This window comes from Oncorhynchus keta, unplaced genomic scaffold, assembly GCF_023373465.1.
Source record: "Oncorhynchus keta strain PuntledgeMale-10-30-2019 unplaced genomic scaffold, Oket_V2 Un_scaffold_17573_pilon_pilon, whole genome shotgun sequence".
NCBI classification, from domain to species: Eukaryota; Metazoa; Chordata; class Actinopteri; order Salmoniformes; family Salmonidae; genus Oncorhynchus; species Oncorhynchus keta.
In genome coordinates this window covers 784,468-804,467 of record NW_026290825.1, presented here as the reverse complement: position 1 = coordinate 804,467, position 20,000 = coordinate 784,468, and the positions used below count along the sequence as shown (strand labels likewise).

Genomic DNA, 20,000 nt, shown 5'->3' with positions numbered 1-20,000 from the left:
CTCTACTGAGATCAGCCTCCTCCTCCATACTGTCTTCAGTATCTCTACTGTGATCAGCCTCCTCCTCCTCCACCACCACACTGTCTTCAGTATCTCTACTGAGATCAGCCTTCTCCTCCTCCATACTGTCTTCAGTATCTCTACTGAGATCAGCCTCCTCCTCCTCCTCCTCCATACTGTCTTCAGTATCTCTACTGAGATCAGCCTCCTCCTCCTCCTCCATACTGTCTTCAGTATCTCTACTGAGATCAGCCTCCTCCTCCTCCTCCATACTGTCTTCAGTATCTCTACTGAGATCAGCCTCCTCCTCCTCCACCACCACACTGTCTTCAGTATCTCTACTGAGATCAGCCTCCTCCTCCTCCATACTGTCTTCAGTATCTCTACTGTGATCAGCCTCCTCCTCCTCCACCACCACACTGTCTTCAGTATCTCTACTGAGATCAGACTCCTCCTCCATACTGTCTTCAGTATCTCTACTGTGATCAGACTCCTCCTCCTCCACCACCACACTGTCTTCAGTATCTCTACTGTGATCAGCCTCCTCCTCCACCTCCACCACACTGTCTTCAGTATCTCTACTGAGATCAGCCTCCTCCTCCTCTTCCTCCATACTGTCTTCAGTATCTCTACTGTGATCAGCCTCCTCCTCCACCTCCACCACACTGTCTTCAGTATCTCTACTGTGATCAGCCTCCTCCTCCTCCACCTCCACACTGTCTTCAGTATCTCTACTGAGATCAGCCTCCTCCTCCTCCTCCTCCACCACACTGTCTTCAGTATCTCTACTGTGATCAGCCTCCTCCTCTTCCTCCACACTGTCTTCAGTATCTCTACTGAGATCAGCCTCCTCCTCCTCCACCACCACACTGTCTTCAGTATCTCTACTGTGATCAGCCTCCTCCTCCTCCTCCATACTGTCTTCAGTATCTACTGTGATCAGCCTCCTCCTCCTCCTCCATACTGTCTTCAGTATCTCTACTGTGATCAGCCTCCTCCTCCTCCACCACCATCAGTATCTCTACTGTGATCAGCCTCCTCCTCCTCCATACTGTCTTCAGTATCTCTACTGTGATCAGCCTCCTCCTCCTCCTCCTCCACACTGTCTTCAGTATCTCTACTGTGATCAGCCTCCTCCTCCTCCTCCTCCACACTGTCTTCAGTATCTCTACTGTGATCAGCCTCCTCCTCCTCCTCCATACTGTCTTCAGTATCTACTGTGATCAGCCTCCTCCTCCTCCACCACCATCAGTATCTCTACTGTGATCATCCTCCTCCTCCTCCTCCACACTGTCTTCAGTATCTCTACTGTGATCAGCCTCCTCCTCCTCCTCCATACTGTCTTCAGTATCTACTGTGATCAGCCTCCTCCTCCTCCACCACCATCAGTATCTCTACTGTGATCAGCCTCCTCCTCCTCCATACTGTCTTCAGTATCTCTACTGTGATCAGCCTCCTCCTCCTCCTCCTCCACACTGTCTTCAGTATCTCTACTGTGATCAGCCTCCTCCTCCTCCTCCTCCACACTGTCTTCAGTATCTCTACTGTGATCAGCCTCCTCCTCCTCCTCCTCCACACTGTCTTCAGTATCTCTACTGTGATCAGCCTCCTCCTCCTCCATACTGTCTTCAGTATCTCTACTGTGATCAGCCTCCTCCTCCTCCATACTGTCTTCAGTGTCTCTACTGAGATCAGCCTCCTCCTCCTCCTCCACACTGTCTTCAGTATCTCTACTGTGATCAGCCTCCTCCTCCTCCTCCACACTGTCTTCAGTATCTACTGTGATCAGCCTCCTCCTCCATACTGTCTTCAGTATCTCTACTGAGATCAGCCTCCTCCTCCTCCTCCTCCATACTGTCTTCAGTATCTCTACTGTGATCAGCCTCCTCCTCCTCCTCCTCCATACTGTCTTCAGTATCTCTACTGAGATCAGCCTCCTCCTCTTCCTCCATACTGTCTTCAGTATCTCTACTGTGATCAGCCTCCTCCTCCTCCTCCACCACACTGTCTTCAGTATCTCTACTGTGATCAGCCTCCTCCTCCTCCTCCTCCATACTGTCTTCAGTATCTCTACTGTGATCAGCCTCCTCCTCCTCCTCCACCACACTGTCTTCAGTATCTCTACTGTGATCAGCCTCCTCCTCCTCCTCCTCCACACTGTCTTCAGTATCTCTACTGTGATCAGCCTCCTCCTCCTCCTCCTCCATACTGTCTTCAGTATCTCTACTGAGATCAGCCTCCTCCTCCTCCTCCTCCACACTGTCTTCAGTATCTCTACTGTGATCAGCCTCCTCCTCCTCCTCCACACTGTCTTCAGTATCTCTACTGAGATCAGCCTCCTCCTCCTCCTCCATACTGTCTTCAGTATCTCTACTGTGATCAGCCTCCTCCTCCTCCTCCACACTGTCTTCAGTATCTCTACTGTGATCAGCCTCCTCCTCCTCCTCCTCCTCCATACTGTCTTCAGTATCTCTACTGTGATCAGCCTCCTCCTCCTCCTCACTGTCTTCAGTATCTCTACTGTGATCAGCCTCCTCCTCCTCCTCCATACTGTCTTCAGTATCTCTACTGTGATCAGCCTCCTCCTCCTCCTCCATACTGTCTTCAGTATCTCTACTGTGATCAGCCTCCTCCTCCTCCTCCTCCATACTGTCTTCAGTATCTCTACTGAGATCAGCCTCCTCCTCCTCCTCCTCCACACTGTCTTCAGTATCTCTACTGTGATCAGCCTCCTCCTCCTCCTCCTCCATACTGTCTTCAGTATCTCTACTGAGATCAGCCTCCTCCTCCTCCTCCTCCTCCACACTGTCTTCAGTATCTCTACTGTGATCAGCCTCCTCCTCCTCCTCCTCCACACTGTCTTCAGTATCTCTACTGAGATCAGCCTCCTCCTCCTCCTCCTCCATACTGTCTTCAGTATCTCTACTGAGATCAGCCTCCTCCTCCTCCTCCACACTGTCTTCAGTATCTCTACTGAGATCAGCCTCCTCCTCCTCCACCACCATCAGTATCTCTACTGAGATCAGCCTCCTCCTCCTCCACCACCATCAGTATCTCTACTGAGATCAGCCTCCTCCTCCTCCTCCACCACCTCCTCCTCCACACTGTCTTCAGTATCTCTACTGAGATCAGCCTCCTCCTCCTCCTCCACACTGTCTTCAGTATCTCTACTGAGATCAGCCTCCTCCTCCTCCTCCTCCACACTGTCTTCAGTATCTCTACTGAGATCAGCCTCCTCCTCCTCCTCCTCCACACTGTCTTCAGTATCTCTACTGTGATCAGCCTCCTCCTCCTCCTCCACCACACTGTCTTCAGTGTCTCTACTGAGATCAGCCTCCTCCTCCTCCACCTCCACACTGTCTTCAGTATCTCTACTGAGATCAGCCTCCTCCTCCTCCACCACTACACTGTCTTCAGTGTCTCTACTGTGATCAGCCTCCTCCTCCATACTGTCTTCAGTATCTCTACTGAGATCAGCCTCCTCCTCCTCCTCCTCCACACTGTCTTCAGTATCTCTACTGAGATCAGCCTCCTCCTCCTCTTCCTCCATACTGTCTTCAGTATCTCTACTGTGATCAGCCTCCTCCTCCTCCTCCTCCATACTGTCTTCAGTGTCTCTACTGTGATCAGCCTCCTCCTCCTCCTCCATACTGTCTTCAGTATCTCTACTGAGATCAGCTTCCTCCTCCTCCTCCTCCATACTGTCTTCAGTATCTCTACTGTGATCAGCCTCCTCCACACGGTCTTCAGTATCTCTACTGAGATCAGCCTCCTCCTCTTCCTCCATACTGTCTTCAGTATCTCTACTGAGATCAGCCTCCTCCTCCTCCTCCTCCATACTGTCTTCAGTATCTACTGTGATCAGCCTCCTCCTCCTCCTCCATACTGTCTTCAGTATCTCTACTGAGATCAGCCTCCTCCTCTTCCTCCATACTGTCTTCAGTATCTCTACTGTGATCAGCCTCCTCCTCCTCCTCCACCACCACACTGTCTTCAGTATCTCTACTGAGATCAGCCTCCTCCTCTTCCTCCATACTGTCTTCAGTATCTCTACTGTCATCAGCCTCCTCCTCCTCCTCCTCCATACTGTCTTCAGTATCTCTACTGTGATCAGCCTCCTCCTCCTCCTCCATACTGTCTTCAGTATCTCTACTGTGATCAGCCTCCTCCTCCTCCTCCATACTGTCTTCGGTATCTACTGTGATCAGCCTCCTCCTCCTCCACCATACTGTCTTCAGTATCTCTACTGAGATCAGCCTCCTCCTCCTCCTCCATACTGTCTTCAGTATCTACTGTGATCAGCCTCCTCCTCCTCCTCCATACTGTCTTCAGTATCTCTACTGTGATCATCCTCCTCCTCCTCCTCCTCCACACTGTCTTCAGTGTCTCTACTGTGATCAGCCTCCTCCTCCTCCTCCTCCATACTGTCTTCAGTGTCTCTACTGTGATCAGCCTCCTCCTCCTCCTCCATACTGTCTTCAGTATCTCTACTGAGATCAGCTTCCTCCTCCTCCTCCTCCATACTGTCTTCAGTATCTCTACTGTGATCAGCCTCCTCCACACGGTCTTCAGTATCTCTACTGAGATCAGCCTCCTCCTCTTCCTCCATACTGTCTTCAGTATCTCTACTGAGATCAGCCTCCTCCTCCTCCTCCTCCTCCATACTGTCTTCAGTATCTACTGTGATCAGCCTCCTCCTCCTCCACCATACTGTCTTCAGTATCTCTACTGAGATCAGCCTCCTCCTCCTCCTCCATACTGTCTTCAGTATCTACTGTGATCAGCCTCCTCCTCCTCCTCCATACTGTCTTCAGTATCTCTACTGTGATCATCCTCCTCCTCCTCCTCCTCCACACTGTCTTCAGTGTCTCTACTGTGATCAGCCTCCTCCTCCTCCTCCTCCATACTGTCTTCAGTGTCTCTACTGTGATCAGCCTCCTCCTCCTCCTCCATACTGTCTTCAGTATCTCTACTGAGATCAGCTTCCTCCTCCTCCTCCTCCATACTGTCTTCAGTATCTCTACTGTGATCAGCCTCCTCCACACGGTCTTCAGTATCTCTACTGAGATCAGCCTCCTCCTCTTCCTCCATACTGTCTTCAGTATCTCTACTGAGATCAGCCTCCTCCTCCTCCTCCTCCATACTGTCTTCAGTATCTACTGTGATCAGCCTCCTCCTCCTCCTCCATACTGTCTTCAGTATCTCTACTGAGATCAGCCTCCTCCTCTTCCTCCATACTGTCTTCAGTATCTCTACTGTGATCAGCCTCCCCCTCCTCCTCCTCCATACTGTCTTCAGTATCTCTACTGTGATCAGCCTCCTCCTCTTCCTCCATACTGTCTTCAGTATCTCTACTGTGATCAGCCTCCTCCTCCTCCTCCTCCATACTGTCTTCAGTATCTACTGTGATCAGCCTCCTCCTCCTCCTCCATACTGTCTTCAGTATCTCTACTGTGATCAGCCTCCTCCTCCTCCTCCATACTGTCTTCGGTATCTACTGTGATCAGCCTCCTCCTCCTCCACCATACTGTCTTCAGTATCTCTACTGAGATCAGCCTCCTCCTCCTCCTCCATACTGTCTTCAGTATCTACTGTGATCAGCCTCCTCCTCCTCCTCCATACTGTCTTCAGTATCTCTACTGTGATCATCCTCCTCCTCCTCCTCCTCCACACTGTCTTCAGTGTCTCTACTGTGATCAGCCTCCTCCTCCTCCTCCTCCATACTGTCTTCAGTATCTCTACTGTGATCAGCCTCCTCCTCCTCCTCCTCCATACTGTCTTCAGTATCTCTACTGAGATCAGCCTCCTCCTCCTCCTCCACACTGTCTTCAGTATCTCTACTGAGATCAGCCTCCTCCTCCTCCTCCATACTGTCTTCGGTATCTACTGTGATCAGCCTCCTCCTCCTCCACCATACTGTCTTCAGTATCTCTACTGAGATCAGCCTCCTCCTCTTCCTCCATACTGTCTTCAGTATCTCTACTGTGATCAGCCTCCTCCTCCTCCTCCACCACACTGTCTTCAGTATCTCTACTGTGATCAGCCTCCTCCTCCTCCTCCTCCTCCTCCATACTGTCTTCAGTATCTCTACTGTGATCAGCCTCCTCCTCCTCCACCACCACACTGTCTTCAGTATCTCTACTGAGATCAGCCTCCTCCTCCTCCTCCTCCACACTGTCTTCAGTATCTCTACTGTGATCAGCCTCCTCCTCCTCCTCCATACTGTCTTCAAGATCTCTACTGAGATGAGCCTCCTCCTCCTCCTCCTCCACACTGTCTTCAGTATCTCTACTGTGATCAGCCTCCTCCTCCTCCTCCACACTGTCTTCAGTATCTCTACTGAGATCAGCCTCCTCCTCCTCCTCCATACTGTCTTCAGTATCTCTACTGTGATCAGCCTCCTCCTCCTCCTCCACACTGTCTTCAGTATCTCTACTGTGATCAGCCTCCTCCTCCTCCTCCTCCTCCATACTGTCTTCAGTATCTCTACTGTGATCAGCCTCCTCCTCCTCCTCACTGTCTTCAGTATCTCTACTGTGATCAGCCTCCTCCTCCTCCTCCATACTGTCTTCAGTATCTCTACTGTGATCAGCCTCCTCCTCCTCCTCCATACTGTCTTCAGTATCTCTACTGTGATCAGCCTCCTCCTCCTCCTCCTCCATACTGTCTTCAGTATCTCTACTGAGATCAGCCTCCTCCTCCTCCTCCTCCACACTGTCTTCAGTATCTCTACTGTGATCAGCCTCCTCCTCCTCCTCCATACTGTCTTCAGTATCTCTACTGAGATCAGCCTCCTCCTCCTCCTCCTCCACACTGTCTTCAGTATCTCTACTGTGATCAGCCTCCTCCTCCTCCTCCTCCACACTGTCTTCAGTATCTCTACTGAGATCAGCCTCCTCCTCCTCCTCCATACTGTCTTCAGTATCTCTACTGTGATCAGCCTCCTCCTCCTCCTCCACACTGTCTTCAGTATCTCTACTGAGATCAGCCTCCTCCTCTTCCTCCACCACCATCAGTATCTCTACTGAGATCAGCCTCCTCCTCCTCCACCACCACACTGTCTTCAGTATCTCTACTGAGATCAGCCTCCTCCTCTTCCTCCACCACCACACTGTCTTCAGTATCTCTACTGAGATCAGCCTCCTCCTCCTCCTCCATACTGTCTTCAGTATCTCTACTGAGATCAGCCTCCTCCTCCTCCTCCTCCACACTGTCTTCAGTATCTCTACTGAGATCAGCCTCCTCCTCCTCCTCCACCACACTGTCTTCAGTATCTCTACTGTGATCAGCCTCCTCCTCCTCCACCACCACACTGTCTTCAGTATCTCTACTGAGATCAGCCTCCTCCTCCTCCACCACCACACTGTCTTCAGTATCTCTACTGAGATCAGCCTCCTCCTCCTCCACCACTACACTGTCTTCAGTGTCTCTACTGTGATCAGCCTCCTCCTCCATACTGTCTTCAGTATCTCTACTGAGATCAGCCTCCTCCTCCTCCTCCTCCACACTGTCTTCAGTATCTCTACTGAGATCAGCCTCCTCCTCCTCTTCCTCCATACTGTCTTCAGTATCTCTACTGTGATCAGCCTCCTCCTCCTCCTCCTCCATACTGTCTTCAGTGTCTCTACTGTGATCAGCCTCCTCCTCCTCCATACTGTCTTCAGTATCTCTACTGAGATCAGCTTCCTCCTCCTCCTCCTCCATACTGTCTTCAGTATCTCTACTGTGATCAGCCTCCTCCACACGGTCTTCAGTATCTCTACTGAGATCAGCCTCCTCCTCTTCCTCCATACTGTCTTCAGTATCTCTACTGAGATCAGCCTCCTCCTCCTCCTCCTCCATACTGTCTTCAGTATCTACTGTGATCAGCCTCCTCCTCCTCCTCCATACTGTCTTCAGTATCTCTACTGAGATCAGCCTCCTCCTCTTCCTCCATACTGTCTTCAGTATCTCTACTGTGATCAGCCTCCTCCTCCTCCTCCACCACCACACTGTCTTCAGTATCTCTACTGAGATCAGCCTCCTCCTCTTCCTCCATACTGTCTTCAGTATCTCTACTGTCATCAGCCTCCTCCTCCTCCTCCTCCATACTGTCTTCAGTATCTACTGTGATCAGCCTCCTCCTCCTCCTCCATACTGTCTTCAGTATCTCTACTGAGATCAGCCTCCTCCTCCTCCTCCATACTGTCTTCGGTATCTACTGTGATCAGCCTCCTCCTCCTCCACCATACTGTCTTCAGTATCTCTACTGAGATCAGCCTCCTCCTCCTCCTCCATACTGTCTTCAGTATCTACTGTGATCAGCCTCCTCCTCCTCCTCCATACTGTCTTCAGTATCTCTACTGTGATCATCCTCCTCCTCCTCCTCCTCCACACTGTCTTCAGTGTCTCTACTGTGATCAGCCTCCTCCTCCTCCTCCTCCATACTGTCTTCAGTGTCTCTACTGTGATCAGCCTCCTCCTCCTCCTCCATACTGTCTTCAGTATCTCTACTGAGATCAGCTTCCTCCTCCTCCTCCTCCATACTGTCTTCAGTATCTCTACTGTGATCAGCCTCCTCCACACGGTCTTCAGTATCTCTACTGAGATCAGCCTCCTCCTCTTCCTCCATACTGTCTTCAGTATCTCTACTGAGATCAGCCTCCTCCTCCTCCTCCTCCTCCATACTGTCTTCAGTATCTACTGTGATCAGCCTCCTCCTCCTCCACCATACTGTCTTCAGTATCTCTACTGAGATCAGCCTCCTCCTCCTCCTCCATACTGTCTTCAGTATCTACTGTGATCAGCCTCCTCCTCCTCCTCCATACTGTCTTCAGTATCTCTACTGTGATCATCCTCCTCCTCCTCCTCCTCCACACTGTCTTCAGTGTCTCTACTGTGATCAGCCTCCTCCTCCTCCTCCTCCATACTGTCTTCAGTGTCTCTACTGTGATCAGCCTCCTCCTCCTCCTCCATACTGTCTTCAGTATCTCTACTGAGATCAGCTTCCTCCTCCTCCTCCTCCATACTGTCTTCAGTATCTCTACTGTGATCAGCCTCCTCCACACGGTCTTCAGTATCTCTACTGAGATCAGCCTCCTCCTCTTCCTCCATACTGTCTTCAGTATCTCTACTGAGATCAGCCTCCTCCTCCTCCTCCTCCATACTGTCTTCAGTATCTACTGTGATCAGCCTCCTCCTCCTCCTCCATACTGTCTTCAGTATCTCTACTGAGATCAGCCTCCTCCTCTTCCTCCATACTGTCTTCAGTATCTCTACTGTGATCAGCCTCCTCCTCCTCCTCCATACTGTCTTCAGTATCTCTACTGAGATCAGCCTCCTCCTCTTCCTCCATACTGTCTTCAGTATCTCTACTGTCATCAGCCTCCTCCTCCTCCTCCTCCATACTGTCTTCAGTATCTACTGTGATCAGCCTCCTCCTCCTCCTCCTTACTGTCTTCAGTATCTCTACTGAGATCAGCCTCCTCCTCCTCCTCCATACTGTCTTCGGTATCTACTGTGATCAGCCTCCTCCTCCTCCACCATACTGTCTTCAGTATCTCTACTGTGATCAGCCTCCCCCTCCTCCTCCTCCATACTGTCTTCAGTATCTACTGTGATCAGCCTCCTCCTCCTCCTCCATACTGTCTTCAGTATCTCTACTGTGATCAGCCTCCTCCTCCTCCTCCTCCACACTGTCTTCAGTGTCTCTACTGTGATCAGCCTCCTCCTCCTCCTCCTCCATACTGTCTTCAGTATCTCTACTGTGATCAGCCTCCTCCTCCTCCTCCTCCACACTGTCTTCAGTATCTCTACTGAGATCAGCCTCCTCCTCCTCCTCCACACTGTCTTCAGTATCTCTACTGAGATCAGCCTCCTCCTCCTCCTCCATACTGTCTTCGGTATCTACTGTGATCAGCCTCCTCCTCCTCCTCCACACTGTCTTCAGTATCTCTACTGAGATCAGCCTCCTCCTCTTCCTCCATACTGTCTTCAGTATCTCTACTGTGATCAGCCTCCTCCTCCTCCTCCACCACACTGTCTTCAGTATCTCTACTGTGATCAGCCTCCTCCTCCTCCTCCTCCTCCTCCATACTGTCTTCAGTATCTCTACTGTGATCAGCCTCCTCCTCCTCCACCACCACACTGTCTTCAGTATCTCTACTGAGATCAGCCTCCTCCTCCTCCTCCTCCACACTGTCTTCAGTATCTCTACTGTGATCAGCCTCCTCCTCCTCCTCCATACTGTCTTCAAGATCTCTACTGAGATGAGCCTCCTCCTCCTCCTCCTCCACACTGTCTTCAGTATCTCTACTGTGATCAGCCTCCTCCTCCTCCTCCACACTGTCTTCAGTATCTCTACTGAGATCAGCCTCCTCCTCCTCCTCCACACTGTCTTCAGTATCTCTACTGTGATCAGCCTCCTCCTCCTCCTCCACACTGTCTTCAGTATCTCTACTGTGATCAGCCTCCTCCTCCTCCTCCTCCTCCATACTGTCTTCAGTATCTCTACTGTGATCAGCCTCCTCCTCCTCCTCACTGTCTTCAGTATCTCTACTGTGATCAGCCTCCTCCTCCTCCTCCATACTGTCTTCAGTATCTCTACTGTGATCAGCCTCCTCTTCCTCCTCCATACTGTCTTCAGTATCTCTACTGTGATCAGCCTCCTCCTCCTCCTCCTCCATACTGTCTTCAGTATCTCTACTGAGATCAGCCTCCTCCTCCTCCTCCTCCACACTGTCTTCAGTATCTCTACTGTGATCAGCCTCCTCCTCCTCCTCCATACTGTCTTCAGTATCTCTACTGAGATCAGCCTCCTCCTCCTCCTCCTCCACACTGTCTTCAGTATCTCTACTGTGATCAGCCTCCTCCTCCTCCTCCTCCACACTGTCTTCAGTATCTCTACTGAGATCAGCCTCCTCCTCCTCCTCCTCCATACTGTCTTCAGTATCTCTACTGTGATCAGCCTCCTCCTCCTCCTCCACACTGTCTTCAGTATCTCTACTGAGATCAGCCTCCTCCTCTTCCTCCACCACCATCAGTATCTCTACTGAGATCAGCCTCCTCCTCCTCCACCACCACACTGTCTTCAGTATCTCTACTGAGATCAGCCTCCTCCTCTTCCTCCACCACCACACTGTCTTCAGTATCTCTACTGAGATCAGCCTCCTCCTCCTCCTCCATACTGTCTTCAGTATCTCTACTGAGATCAGCCTCCTCCTCCTCCTCCTCCACACTGTCTTCAGTATCTCTACTGAGATCAGCCTCCTCCTCCTCCTCCACCACACTGTCTTCAGTATCTCTACTGTGATCAGCCTCCTCCTCCTCCACCACCACACTGTCTTCAGTATCTCTACTGAGATCAGCCTCCTCCTCCTCCACCACCACACTGTCTTCAGTATCTCTACTGAGATCAGCCTCCTCCTCCTCCACCACTACACTGTCTTCAGTGTCTCTACTGTGATCAGCCTCCTCCTCCATACTGTCTTCAGTATCTCTACTGAGATCAGCCTCCTCCTCCTCCTCCTCCACACTGTCTTCAGTATCTCTACTGAGATCAGCCTCCTCCTCCTCTTCCTCCATACTGTCTTCAGTATCTCTACTGTGATCAGCCTCCTCCTCCTCCTCCTCCATACTGTCTTCAGTGTCTCTACTGTGATCAGCCTCCTCCTCCTCCTCCATACTGTCTTCAGTATCTCTACTGAGATCAGCTTCCTCCTCCTCCTCCTCCATACTGTCTTCAGTATCTCTACTGTGATCAGCCTCCTCCACACTGTCTTCAGTATCTCTACTGTGATCAGCATCCTCCTCCTCCTCCATACTGTCTTCAGTATCTCTACTGTGATCAGCCTCCTCCTCCTCCTCCTCCATACTGTCTTCAGTATCTCTACTGTGATCAGCCTCCTCCTCTTCCTCCATACTGTCTTCAGTATCTCTACTGAGATCAGCCTCCTCCTCCTCCTCCACACTGTCTTCAGTATCTCTACTGTGATCAGCCTCCTCCTCCTCCTCCACCACCACACTGTCTTCAGTATCTCTACTGAGATCAGCCTCCTCCTCTTCCTCCATACTGTCTTCAGTATCTCTACTGTGATCAGCCTCCCCCTCCTCCTCCTCCATACTGTCTTCAGTATCTCTACTGTGATCAGCCTCCTCCTCTTCCTCCATACTGTCTTCAGTATCTCTACTGTGATCAGCCTCCTCCTCCTCCTCCATACTGTCTTCAGTATCTACTGTGATCAGCCTCCTCCTCCTCCTCCATACTGTCTTCAGTATCTCTACTGAGATCAGCCTCCTCCTCCTCCTCCATACTGTCTTCAGTATCTACTGTGATCAGCCTCCTCCTCCTCCTCCATACTGTCTTCAGTATCTCTACTGTGATCAGCCTCCTCCTCCTCCTCCTCCACACTGTCTTCAGTGTCTCTACTGTGATCAGCCTCCTCCTCCTCCTCCTCCATACTGTCTTCAGTGTCTCTACTGTGATCAGCCTCCTCCTCCTCCTCCATACTGTCTTCAGTATCTCTACTGAGATCAGCTTCCTCCTCCTCCTCCTCCATACTGTCTTCAGTATCTCTACTGTGATCAGCCTCCTCCACACGGTCTTCAGTATCTCTACTGTGATCAGCCTCCTCCTCCTCCTCCATACTGTCTTCAGTATCTCTACTGAGATCAGCCTCCTCCTCCTCCTCCTCCTCCACATTGTCTTCAGTATCTCTACTGTGATCAGCCTCCTCCTCCTCCTCCATACTGTCTTCAGTATCTCTACTGAGATCAGCCTCCTCCTCCTCCTCCACACTGTCTTCAGTATCTCTACTGTGATCAGCCTCCTCCTCCTCCTCCACCACCACACTGTCTTCAGTATCTCTACTGAGATCAGCCTCCTCCTCTTCCTCCATACTGTCTTCAGTATCTCTACTGTGATCAGCCTCCCCCTCCTCCTCCTCCATACTGTCTTCAGTATCTCTACTGTGATCAGCCTCCTCCTCTTCCTCCATACTGTCTTCAGTATCTCTACTGAGATCAGCCTCCTCCTCCTCCTCCATACTGTCTTCGGTATCTACTGTGATCAGCCTCCTCCTCCTCCACCATACTGTCTTCAGTATCTCTACTGAGATCAGCCTCCTCCTCCTCCTCCATACTGTCTTCAGTATCTACTGTGATCAGCCTCCTCCTCCTCCTCCCTACTGTCTTCAGTATCTCTACTGTGATCATCCTCCTCCTCCTCCTCCTCCACACTGTCTTCAGTGTCTCTACTGTGATCAGCCTCCTCCTCCTCCTCCTCCATACTGTCTTCAGTATCTCTACTGTGATCAGCCTCCTCCTCCTCCTCCTCCATACTGTCTTCAGTATCTCTACTGAGATCAGCCTCCTCCTCCTCCTCCACACTGTCTTCAGTATCTCTACTGAGATCAGCCTCCTCCTCCTCCTCCATACTGTCTTCGGTATCTACTGTGATCAGCCTCCTCCTCCTCCACCATACTGTCTTCAGTATCTCTACTGAGATCAGCCTCCTCCTCCTCCTCCATACTGTCTTCAGTATCTACTGTGATCAGCCTCCTCCTCCTCCTCCATACTGTCTTCAGTATCTCTACTGTGATCATCCTCCTCCTCCTCCTCCTCCACACTGTCTTCAGTGTCTCTACTGTGATCAGCCTCCTCCTCCTCCTCCTCCATACTGTCTTCAGTATCTCTACTGTGATCAGCCTCCTCCTCCTCCTCCTCCATACTGTCTTCAGTATCTCTACTGAGATCAGCCTCCTCCTCCTCCTCCACACTGTCTTCAGTATCTCTACTGAGATCAGCCTCCTCCTCCTCCTCCACCACACTGTCTTCAGTATCTCTACTGAGATCAGCCTCCTCCTCCTCCTCCACACTGTCTTCAGTGTCTCTACTGTGATCAGCCTCCTCCTCCTCCACACTGTCTTCAGTATCTCTACTGTGATCAGCCTCCTCCTCCTCCTCCACACTGTCTTCCGTGTCTCTACTGTGATCAGCCTCCTCCTCCTCCTCCACACTGTCTTCAGTATCTCTACTGTGATCAGCCTCCTCCTCCATACTGTCTTCAGTATCTCTAATGTGATCTAACATCTTGTTAACTCAGTTGGAATGGTACTGACGCTCACCCCATCCAAGCCAGGTGATGGAAGTGTGCAGGGCAAATATTTACACAAGATAAAGAGAAAAGCATTGGATGGGATCCTTGCCCATGTTATCATCCCTAATGACCAGGCTTTAGATGGGATCCTTGCCCATGTTATCAGCCCTAATGACCAGGCTTTAGATGGGATCCTTGCCCATGTTATCATCCCTAATGACCAGGCTATAGATGTGATCCTTGCCCATGTTATCAGCCCTAATGACCAGGCTATAGATGGGATCCTTGCCCATGTTATCAGCCCTAATGACCAGGCTATAGATGGGATCCTTGCCCATGTTATCAGCCCTAATGACCAGGCTATAGATGGGATCCTTGCCCATGTTATCATCCCTAATGACCAGGCAATAGATGGGATCCTTGCCCATGTTATCACCACAAATGACGTCTTTAGATTGGATCCTTGCCCATGTTATCACCCCCTAATGACAAGTCTTTAGATGGGATCCTTGCCCATGTTATCACCCCCCTAATGACGTCTTTAGGTTGGATCCTTGCCCATGTTATCACCGTCTAATGACTTTAGCTTCCTGTATGTCTCTCTCTCCTCCACAGGAACAATTCACAGCCATGAGAGATCTGTACATGAAGAATGGCCAGGGCTTTGCGTTAGTGTACTCCATCACAGCCCAGTCCACCTTCAACGATCTGCAAGACCTACGAGAACAGATCCTCCGAGTCAAAGACACTGACGATGTGAGTTATCACACACACATGAATACATACACACACACACACGCGCATGGATACATACATACACACACACGCACACACACACGCACACACACACACACACACACACACACACACACACACGCATGGATACATATACACACACACACGCATGAATACATACACACACACACACACGCCTGAATACATACACACACACACACACACACACACACACACACACACACACACACACACACACACACACACACACACACACACACACACACACACACACACGCATGAATACATACATACACGCACACACACATGAATACATACACACATACACACACACACACACACGCATTAATACATACACACACACACGCATGAATACACACACACACACATACACACACACACGCATGAATACACACACACACACACACACACACAGAGAAAAAACGTACACTGAGATGCTAGGAGAGCAGATGGCATGCTACTACCTTGGGCAGATGGCATTCTGCTACCTTGGGAAGATGGCATTCTGCTACCTTGGGCAGATGGCATTCTGCTACCTTGGGCAGATGGCATTCTGCTACCTTGGGCAGATGGCATGCTGCTACCTTGGGCAGATGGCATGCTGCTACCTTGGGCAGATGGCATGCTACTACCTTGGGCAGATGGCATGCTGCTACCTTGGGAAGATGGCATGCTGCTACCTTGGGCAGATGGCATTCTGCTACCTTGGGCAGATGGCATTCTGCTACCTTGGGCAGATGGCATGCTGCTACCTTGGGCAGATGGCATTCTGCTACCTTGGGCAGATGGCATTCTGCTACCTTGGGCAGATGGCATGCTGCTACCTTGGGCAGATGGCATTCTGCTACCTTGGGCAGATGGCATTCTGCTACCTTGGGAAGATGGCATTCTGCTACCTTGGGCAGATGGCATTCTGCTACCTTGGGAAGATGGCATGCTGCTACCTTGGGAAGATGGCATGCTGCTACCTTGGGCAGATGGCATTCTGCTACCTTGGGCAGATGGCATTCTGCTACCTTGGGAAGATGGCATTCTGCTACCTTGGGAAGATGGTATTCTGCTACCTTGGGCAGATGGCATTCTGCTACCTTGGGCAGATGGCATTCTGCTACCTTGGGAAGATGGTATTCTGCTACCTTGGGCAGATGGCATTCTGCTACCTTGGGCAGATGGCATGCTGCTACCTTGGGAAGATGGCATTCTGCTACCTTGGGCAGATGGCATTCCGCTACCTTGGGAAGATGGCATTCTGCTACCTTGGGCAGATGGCATTCTGCTACCTTGGGCAGATGGCATTCTGCTACCTTGGGAAGATGGCATTCTGCTACCTTGGGCAGATGGCATTCTGCTACCTTGGGAAGATGGCATTCTGCTACCTTGGGCAGATGGCATTCTGCTACCTTGGGCAGATGGCATTCTGCTACCTTGGGCAGATGGCATTCTGCTACCTTGGGCAGATGGCATTCTGCTACCTTGGGCAGATGGCATTCTGCTACCTTGGGAAGATGGCATTCTGCTACCTTGGGAAGATGGCATTCTGCTACCTTGGGCAGATGGCATTCTGCTACCTTGGGCAGATGGCATGCTGCTACCTTGGGAAGATGGCATTCTGCTACCTTGGGCAGATGGCATTCTGCTACCTTGGGAAGATGGCATTCTGCTACCTTGGGCAGATGGCATTCTGCTACCTTGGGCAGATGGCATTCTGCTACCTTGGGCAGATGGCATTCTGCTACCTTGGGCAGATGGCATTCTGCTACCTTGGGAAGATGGCATTCTGCTACCTTGGGCAGATGGCATTCTGCTACCTTGGGCAGATGGCATGCTGCTACCTTGGGCAGATGGCATGCTGCTGCCTTGGGCAGATGGCATTCTCCTCTCTCCGGTCTCTCCCCTGCTTCCACTCTTTATTTACTCTCCCCCCTCTCCAGGTTCCGATGATTCTGGTGGGTAATAAATGTGATCTGGAGGATGAGCGTGTTGTGGGGAAGGAACAGGGACAGAACCTGGCCAGACAGTGGAGCAGCTGTGCTTTCCTGGAGTCCTCTGCAAAGTCCAAGATCAACGTCAACGAGGTGAGAACAACACACACCTCACACACCGTGCATCAGTACAACACACACCTCACACACCCTGCATCAGTACAACACACACCTCACACACCCTGCATCAGTACAACACACACCTCACACACCCTGCATCAGTACAACACACACACACACACCCTGCATCAGTACAACACACACCTCACACACCCTGCATCAGTACAACACACACACACCCTGCATCAGTACAACACACACCTCACACACCTCACACACCCTGCATCAGTACAACACACACCTCACACACCCTGCATCAGTACAACACACACCTCACACACCTCACACACCTCACACACCTGCATCAGTACAACACACACCTCACACACCTCACACACCTCACACACCCTGCATCAGTACAACACACACCTCACACACCTCACACACCTCACACACCCTGCATCAGTACAACACACACCTCACACACCCTGCATCAGTACAACACACACCTCACACACCCTGCATCAGTACAACACACACACACCTCACACACCCTGCATCAGTACAACACACACCTCACACACCCTGCATCAGTACAACACACACCTCACACACCCTGCATCAGTACAACACACACCTCACACACCCTGCTTCAGTACAACACACACCTCACACACCCTGCATCAGTACAACACACACCTCACACACCCTGCATCAGTACAACACACACCTCACACACCCTGCATCAGTACAACACACACACACCCTCACACACCCTGCATCAGTACAACACACACCTCACACACCCTGCATCAGTACAACACACACCTCACACACCCTGCATCAGTACAACACACACCTCACACACCCTGCATCAGTACAACACACACCTCACACACCCTGCTTCAGTACAACACACACCCTGCATCAGTACAACACACACCTCACACACCCTGTATCAGTACAACACACACCTCACACACCTCACACACCCTGCTTCAGAACAACACACACCTCACACACCTCACACACCTCACACACCCTGCTTCAGAACAACACACACCTCACACACCCTGCATCAGTACAACACACACCTCACACACCCTGCATCAGTACAACACACACCTCACACACCCTGCATCAGTACAACACACACCTCACACACCCTGCATCAGTACAACACACACCTCACACACCCTGCTTCAGTACAACACACACCTCACACACCCTGCATCAGTACAACACACACCTCACACACCCTGCTTCAGTACAACACACACCTCACACACCCTGCATCAGTACAACACACACCTCACACACCCTGTATCAGTACAACACACACCTCACACACCCTGCTTCAGTACAACATACACCTCACACACCCTGCATCAGTACAACACACACCTCACACACCCTGCATCAGTACAACACACACCTCACACACCCTGCTTCAGTACAACATACACCTCACACACCCTGCATTAGTACAACACACACCTCACACACCCTGCTTCAGTACAACACACACACACCTCACACACCCTGCATCAGTACAACACACACCTCACACACCCTGCTTCAGAACAACACACACCTCACACACCCTGCTTCAGAACAACACACACCTCACACACCCTGCATTAGTACAACACACACACACCTCACACACCCTGCTTCAGAACAACACACACCTCACACACCCTGCTTCAGAACAACACACACCTCACACACCCTGCTTCAGTACAACACACACCTCACACACCCTGTATCAGTACAACACACACCTCACACACCCTGCATCAGTACAACACACACACACACACCCTGCATCAGAACAACACACACACACACACACACCTCACACACCCTGCATCAGTACAACACACACCTCACACACCTTGCATCAGTACAACACACACCTCACACACCCTGCATCAGAACAACACACACACACACACACCTCACACACCCTGCATCAGTACAACACACACCTCACACACCCTGCATCAGTACAACACACACCTCACACACCCTGCATCAGTACAACACACACCTCACACACCTCACACACCCTGCATCAGTACAACACACACCTCACACACCCTGCATCAGTACAACACACACACACACACACTCACACACCCTGCTTCAGAACAACACACACCTCACACACCCTGTATCAGTACAACACACACCTCACACACCCTGCTTCAGTACAACACACACCTCACACACCTCACACACCCTGCTTCAGAACAACACACACCTCACACACCCTGCATCAGTACAACACACACCTCACACACCCTGCATCAGTACAACACACACCTCACACACCCTGCATCAGTACAACACACACCTCACACACCCTGCATCAGTACAACACACACACACCCTGCATCAGTACAACACACACCTCACACACCCTGCATCAGTACAACACACACCTCACACACCCTGCTTCAGTACAACACACACACACTCACACACCCTGCTTCAGTACAACACACACACTCACACACCCTGCATCAGAACAACACACACACACCTCACACACCCTGCATCAGTACAACACACACCTCACACACCCTGCATCAGAACAACACACACACACCTCACACACCCTGCTTCAGTACAACACACACACACCTCACACACCCTGCATCAGTACAACACACACCTCACACACCGTGCATCAGTACAACACACACACACCTCACACACCCTGCATCAGTACAACACACACCTCACACACCCTGCATCAGTACAACACACACCTCACACACCCTGCTTCAGTACAACACACACCTCACACACCCTGCTTCAGTACAACACACACCTCACACACCCTGCATCAGTACAACACACACCTCACACACCCTGCATCAGTACAACACACACCTCACACACCCTGCATCAGTACAACACACACCTCACACACCCTGCATCAGTACAACACACACCTCACACACCCTGCATCAGTACAACACACACCTCACACACCCTGCTTCAGTACAACACACACCTCACACACCCTGCATCAGTACAACACACACCTCACACACCCTGCATCAGTACAACACACACCTCACACACCTCACACACCT

General features: G+C 51.1%; 3 protein-coding genes and 1 long non-coding RNA gene across 11 annotated transcripts in view; 1 reads left to right on the top strand and 3 right to left on the bottom strand.

The window, feature by feature from the left end:
- Positions 1-916, bottom strand: part of LOC127927762 (protein starmaker-like) — a 3,271-nt gene extending 2,355 nt beyond the window's left edge. For all 7 annotated transcript variants that reach the window (XM_052514449.1, XM_052514452.1, XM_052514454.1 and 4 more), the window contains exon 1: positions 1-916. This exon is cut by the window's left edge. In XM_052514449.1, coding sequence (XP_052370409.1) covers positions 1-916 — 916 coding nt within the window.
- The window catches only part of LOC127927765 (ras-related protein Rap-1b), a 58,899-nt gene that overhangs the window by 30,366 nt on the left and 8,533 nt on the right, over positions 1-20,000 (top strand). Inside the window, exons 4-5 of the mRNA XM_052514459.1 lie at positions 14,690-14,830; positions 16,783-16,926. Of these exons, the coding sequence (XP_052370419.1) occupies positions 14,690-14,830; positions 16,783-16,926 (285 nt within the window). The remainder of the gene's footprint in view (positions 1-14,689; positions 14,831-16,782; positions 16,927-20,000) is intronic.
- On the bottom strand, positions 1,770-5,955 carry LOC127927763 (cilia- and flagella-associated protein 251-like). Of its 2 annotated transcripts, XM_052514457.1 has the most exons (3): positions 5,913-5,949; positions 3,092-3,193; positions 1,770-2,843 (listed from the first exon to the last, which is right to left on the bottom strand). In XM_052514457.1, exons 1-3 carry the CDS (start codon positions 5,913-5,915, stop codon positions 1,770-1,772), a joined length of 1,179 nt encoding a protein of 392 aa, XP_052370417.1. In that variant the 5' UTR covers positions 5,916-5,949. The 2 variants fall into 2 exon arrangements, with proteins under 2 accessions (XP_052370417.1, XP_052370416.1); XM_052514456.1 differs by having other exon boundaries at positions 1,770-3,193; positions 5,913-5,955.
- LOC127927780 (uncharacterized) lies at positions 17,477-19,091 on the bottom strand. Its single transcript, XR_008129046.1, has 3 exons — positions 19,058-19,091; positions 18,143-18,173; positions 17,477-17,623 (listed from the first exon to the last, which is right to left on the bottom strand). It is a non-coding gene; the product is annotated as an uncharacterized LOC127927780 (long non-coding RNA).